The 6,477-nt window shown below is 49.7% G+C and overlaps 1 protein-coding gene across 1 annotated transcript in view; it reads right to left on the reverse strand.

Annotated features, from left to right (window-relative positions):
- Positions 1 to 5,759, reverse strand: part of LOC107120831 (cytochrome P450 2C30-like) — a 28,984-nt gene extending 23,225 nt beyond the window's left edge. The window contains exons 1-2 of the mRNA XM_015423602.1: positions 5,577 to 5,759; positions 1,127 to 1,283 (exon numbers count right to left, since the gene is read on the reverse strand). Coding sequence (XP_015279088.1) covers positions 1,127 to 1,283; positions 5,577 to 5,759 — 340 coding nt within the window. The remainder of the gene's footprint in view (positions 1 to 1,126; positions 1,284 to 5,576) is intronic.
- Between the last annotated feature and the right edge of the window lie 718 nt (positions 5,760 to 6,477).

Genomic DNA, 6,477 nt, shown 5'->3' on the forward strand with positions numbered 1-6,477 from the left:
GGTCATCCAGCCACACCCACCTTTTGCTTCTTATTCTGTTTACCTTGTTTGTTGTCAAAACCCAGGGCTTTTTTGTAGCAGGAACTCCTTTGCATGTGAGGCCACACAACCCTAATGTAGCCAATCCTAATGGATTTCTGCTGTTGGGTGTGGCCTATTATGCTAATGAGTTCCTGCTGGGCGTGGCCAACTCGGGAGCTAGCCGGAACTCCGTTCCTGTGCGTTCCTGCCCAAAAATAGCCCTGGGAAAAACGTTTTGACAGTCAGAGTTGTTCAACAGTGGAATCAGATACCTAGGGAGGTGGTGAGCTCCCCCCTCACTGGCCTTCTTCAAGCAGCGGCTGGACAAACACCTGTCAGGGATGCTCTAGGCCAGGGGTGTCAAACTCATTTGTTAGGAGGGCCGGATCTGACATAAATGAGACCTTGTTGGGCCGGGCCGTGCGTGTCATAAAACGTAACGCCAGGTAGCGGAGATATAAAACTTTATAAGGGACACAAACACAAAGATTTTTTTCTACTTAAGACAAAAACATGCCTAAAACATTAGCTCCGTAAGCTGCAAACCTACTTCTGATGTGTTGACATTCACCACAGGAATCTCGTGCTCAGAGTTCTGAGTCTGGGACGTAGGTTAAAACATGAAACGGCTGAGCGACTGAGAGAGTCTGGCAAAGGAAGTTATGATGCGACGGCGGCAGCAGCAGAACTGGAAGCAGGAGATGGCCAGTTCCACTGCAGGCCTGAGGGAAGCCCTCCGGGGGCCTGATCCGGCCCCCAGGCTGCATGTTTGACACCCCTGCTCTAGGCTGGTCCTGGATAGAACACAAACAACATGAGGACCACCCTAAGCGTAGCAGCAGTTATGGAGCAGGCTGAGGGTTGCCAACCTCCAGGTGGGGCCTGGACACCTCCCAGAATAATAGCCAGTCTCCAGACTGCAGCGATCAGTCCACCTGAAGAAAATGGCTGCTTTGGAGGGTAGACTCTATGGTATTATACCCTGTTGAGGTCCCAGACTTTATCAAGGAAGTGGGGTCATGCCAGAAGAAAAAGGGAGTAGGGGAGTTTTTGCATAATTTTTCTCTTCTTTTTTTTTGTAAGAAAGGAGAATATCTGCTTTTACCTTTGTCTCCCATCATATCCCTGTAGAACGGCGTCAGAGGCCTTCCGCAAAACTCTTCCAAAATAAGGCCCTCGGAGACGGTCTTGTACCCGTTCAGCACAACGACCGGGGTCGGTCCCATCCACACAGTGAAGATGTTTCCATAGACGCCGGCTAGCTGGAAAGTTGAGAAGCGTGGATTAGAAAACGGTTAAGGCAGAGCTGAGGAGGAGTCGCCAGGGTCCTTGGATGCTATTTCCCCTTTAAACTGTGTGTGTGTATGTATGTATGTATGGAGCTGCGGTGGCTCGAGTGGTTAAGACGCTGAACTGCAGGCTGTGGAAGGTCGGTAGTTCAGCAGTTTGAGACCCGGGTGCCGCATGACGGAGTGAGCTCCCGTCTCCAGTTCCAGCTCCTGCCAACCTAGCAGTTCGAAAGCAAGAACTTGCAAGTAGATAAATAGGGACCACTTCGGTGGGAAGGGAACAGCGTTCCGTGCGCCTTGGTGTTTAGTCATGCCGGCCACATGACCACGGAAACATCTTCGGACAGCGTTGGCTCTTCGGCTTTGAAACGGAGATGAGAACCGCAACCCTAGAGTTGGACTCGACTGGCTTTCGAGCAAGGGAACCTTTACCTTTTTATGTATGTTAAGTCGCTCGCTTACCAAAGAAGTCGGAGAGTGATTCAGCAAGAACACAGCTTTATTCTTCAACTCGAACACCACTCCAACACGGATCAACATCTGATAGCCAGAACAGCCTTTACATTGCAGCTGCCCTGCTTTTAAACATTCCCGGCTAATGTAGCCACACCCACTGTACAAATACCAACCAATAAGGTTGTTCACATAAGGACCAATCACGGATGTTCCCGCTCAGGGAGCTTGCTTGAAGGTGATTGGTTAGGTGCTTCCTGGGCTGGTAACACGATTGGATGGATTTGGATCCTAGCCCAGGAGGAAGCTTTACATTACACTTCAGTTAGATGTTTCACAACATATCATGCATTCAAGGCAGCTTTGAATACACTACAATGTACGTGTATGAAAGGCTCACAAATTTGGCTCCGGGGGGAGTTAGGCACTTCTGCAATTGCAAATGCGCTCTGTCTGCAATTGCAAATACTCCCTGGCCCTTTCCGCACTCTCCTTTGAATCCATGTTCACCAGGGTGTCCTCCAAGCAATTCTGCACTAAAATCGAATTCAACCTTCTTTCTAATCCAGATCTTTTTTCCCATTCTGCTCTAAAATTGAGTCCAACCTTCTTTTTATCCCCCCACCCAATTCTGCATTACGTTACCTCCCTTCAGTGGTCAGCCCGGTTTCAGCCTGCAGTTGCCCTTGGTTATTTGGATGCTGTTTGCCTTGACTCAAACACTGAGAAAATCCGGAGTGGCGGGCAAATGCGGAACAGGCCAGTGATAGGCTAGAAGGTAGTACAAAGGGCAGATTCATTAAGTTGTGAGGAAGCCATTCTCTAGCTAAAGGAACAGCAGAAGTGTACGTACACACACCCTTGTTTAGTTTTGCAAATATGGGATTGTAGATTTTCCAAAACTCATTTCTGGAAACAAAAACAAAAAAAAGCATGTGAAAACATGACTGCAGGAAGGCATTCTGCACTAAAATTAAGTTCGACCTTCTTTTTATTCCGGGTTTCCCCCCCATTATACATTTCATCAACTCCCTTCAGTTGTCAGCCCAGTTCCAGCCTGCTGTTGCCCCCGGGTTATTTGGATACTGTTTTGCCGTGGATTTAAATTGCCTCGAACACTGAGAAAATCTGGAGTGGCAGGCAAACGCGGAAAGGACCTCTGCCTGCAATTGCAAATACTCTCTGTCTGCAATTGCAAATACTCTCTGTCTGCAATTGCAAATACTTCCTGTTTGCAATTCCAAATACTCTCTGTTGCCCACTAATTGCAGTGGCAAACAACAAACAAACAAGGGAGAAGAAGAGGAGGAGGAGGAGGAGGAGATTGGATTTATACCCCGCCCTTCACTACCCAGAGGAGTCTCAGAGTGGCTCACAATCACCTTTCCCTTCCCCGCCCCACAACAGACACCCTGTGAGGCGGGCGGGGCTGAGAGAGTTCTTTCGAACACCGCATGTGTGAAAACAGCTCTGAAATAACTTGTAACTGACCCAAGGTCACACCAGCAGCCGCATGCCTGGGCACCGGTTCTCTGCTCTGAAGTGCCCCCCTAAAGCTGTCCCTTCTCTGCTCATTTAAGAAAAACTGCAGCTTGCTCTTAAGCTGATCTACTTCAGTCACAAGGCTAGGAAAGACCCCTGTTTGGGTCTTGTAGAGCTGGTAGCAGCAAAACGGACTAACAGCTTGACGCGTGACAAGGCAGCTTCGTCAGCTCAGTGAATTCAGTAAGCCTTACTCCCATGTAACAGTGCAGAGGATTGCATCCTCACAATGCCAAACCTGAGCACCCTTAGTGGAAACCTGGTGCATTCACTGGATGGCTTTAACAGGCTGACAGTTTGGGTATGTTTGCTTTCTCTGACTAATCAAATGCAAGACCACAGCCCCTGTGTGACTGAGTGTTGGACTGGATGGGCCATTGGCCTGATCCCACATTGGCTCAGGGCTCTTTTTGTAGAAAAAGCCCAGCAGGAACTCATTAGCATAATAGGCCACACCCAACAGCAGGAACCCATTAGCATATTGGGCCACACCCCTGACAGCACAGCTCATTAGCACATTAGGCCGCACCCCCATGTTACCAGAAGTGTGGTTATCCAGCCGCACCCACCTTTTGCTTCTTATTCTGTTTACCTTGTTTGTTGTCAAAACCTAGGGCCTTTTTTTGTAGCAGGAACTCCTTTGCATGTTAGGCCACACACTCCTAATGTAGCCAATCCTAATGAGTTCCTGCTGTTGGGTGTGGCCTATTATGCTAATGAGTTCCTGCTGGGCATGGCCAACTTGGGAGCCAGCCGGAACTCCGTTCCTGTGCGTTCCTGCCGAAAAATACCCTTGGCTTCTCTTATGTTCTTATGTTCTCTTATCGAGTGCCTTTGCTGTAGTCGGGTGTTATGGAGAGAATGTCAGTCTAGGGCTGAGGAGGTCTGAGTTAAAATCCCTACTCATCCTTCACTGGGTCGGTCAGTCTCTCTCAGTCTAGCCTACCTCACAGGGCTGTTGTGAGGATGAAATGGTGAGTGGGAGGATAGGGTTGCCAGGCAGCGCCTAGCCACCAGTGGGAGGGTTGTGGGGTGGGGCACAGAGTTTTTAAAAATACAGCTTTGTGTACTCATTGGAAGTTGATATAGGAAGTGACACAGGGTAGTTCTAGGAACCACTGGAAACTCTATGGTAAAATCCATAGAGCTACCCCCTGTGCCACTTCCTATATCAACTTCCGATGAGTACAATATCCTTCCTTTTCTTCCACAACAGTCACCATGGGAGGTAGGTGAGGCTGAGAGTTCGGAGAGAACCGTGACTGGCCCAAGTTCACCCAGCAGGCTTCGTGTAGAGGAGTGGGGATTCAAACCCAGTACTTCAGATCAGCATCCACTGCTATTAACCATTTACACTGTGCTGACAAAACAATAGCCAAGCCATTTATGGAAGCCCCTAAACTCAGCAGGGATAGCACCCTCTTTGGAAGGGGGTATTGCTTTTTCTTATCCCGCTAAGTATTTGAGATGGCTAGACATATCGAGGACGGCTCCTGAGAGAACAGCTCTGAAAAAACTTGTGACTGACTCAAGGTCACACCAGCAGCTGCATGTGGAGGAGTGGGGAATCATACCTGGTTCTCCCAGATTAGAGTCCGCGCTCCTAACCATGACACCAAGCTGGATTTGGAGGGTGGATTCTATGGCATTATAGTCCACGGAGAACCCTCCCAAACCCTGGCTTCCCCACGCCCCACTCTTAAATCTCTAGAAATTTCCCAGCATGGAGTTGTAAACCTTTGGGTAGTGAAGGGTGGGGCATTAATCCAATCTCCTCCTCTTCCTCCTCCTCCTCCTCCTCCTCCTCCTCCTCTTCTTCTTCTTCTGTTGTAGCCTCACAACAACCTTGAGGGGTAGGTTCTTCTTCTTCTTCTGTTGTAGCCTCACAACAACCCGGAGGGGTAGGTTCTTCTTCTTCTTCTTCTGTTGTAGCCTCACAACAACCCTGAGGGGTAGGTTCTTCTTCTTCTTCTTTTGTAGCCTCACAACAACCCTGAGGGGTAGGTTCTTCTTCTTCTGTTGTAGTCTCACAACAACCCTGAGGGGTAGGTTGTTCTTCTTCTTCTGTTGTAGCCTCACAACAACCCTGAGGGGTAGGTTGGGCTGAGCAAAAGTGATCAGGACAAGGAGCAGGGATCAGAGGGGGTGTCTCACCAGTCCTAAGCCAACACCATAACCACCACACCACCACAACTCTTTTTCTACCAGATACAGAGTCCCTGGCCACCACCATCACCACCACCACCCCGGTCTCCAAACTGCAGTCGTTACCTTCGTCAGAACCTTTCCTTCCAGCTCAAAGTCAAGATACCACAGGTTGCCAATCATGGGGAGGGGTATCGGTCCCGGGGGGAGCTTCCTCCGTGCCCATTGCAGCTTCAGAAGCTGAAAGACCAGCAGGGAGATGACCAGCAGGAGGAACAGTTCCGTCAGCAGCAGTGTCCCCTCGGCCATCTCTCTCTCCCTCCTTCGGTCCCCCCACACCCGGTTCTGGACAAATTTTTTGCTAGGTGCCTCGGTCCTTCCGGCCACCCCTCTTGTACATGTTCTCTCCTCCCTCTCTCTCTCTCTCTCTCTCTCTCTCTCTCTCTCTCTCTCTCGTCGATTTTCATCCTTATACATGGATGGCCCTCTTCTTGGAGCCAAACCACACCCACCCTGCAATCTGACTTCTCACTCTGGGCTCTGGGCTTACGCTCCAACATTTGGAGGGATGTTTGGATTCTTGGCGGCTTGCCTCCGGGACTGGGCTCATGTTGCAAGCACCGCACATGTCCCACATTGTCTTGCTGTTTACTGAGTGGTGGTGAAATGCGGCGGATATTTCTGGCGAAAGCAGGGGCGCCAGGCCTCCAGGCGGGAGCTGGGGATCTCCCGGAATCACAGCCGAGGTATAAAGGCTCAGCTTAACATTAAGGGAGCCACCTTTGCCCGCTTTGTAAGCTTGGTTCGCTTTGCAAGGAGAACGGATTTGTGCTTAAAATGGCTTATTTAAAGGAAGCTGGTGGGCAAATGTGTGGGTTAATCATTGTCCCTAGAACTGCTGCGAAAACCAAAGATGTTGCGGTTAACGCAGGCTGTTCCTCGAATTGTGCAGCTGTCTGGGGTAGGAATTCATGAAGCATCTCAGGTATAAAAAAGCGAAAAACTGCTTGTGCATGCTCAGATTCCA

Source organism: Gekko japonicus, unplaced genomic scaffold (genome assembly GCF_001447785.1).
Source record: "Gekko japonicus isolate JY-2015 unplaced genomic scaffold, Gekko_japonicus_V1.1 scaffold4456, whole genome shotgun sequence".
NCBI classification, from domain to species: domain Eukaryota; kingdom Metazoa; phylum Chordata; class Lepidosauria; order Squamata; family Gekkonidae; genus Gekko; species Gekko japonicus.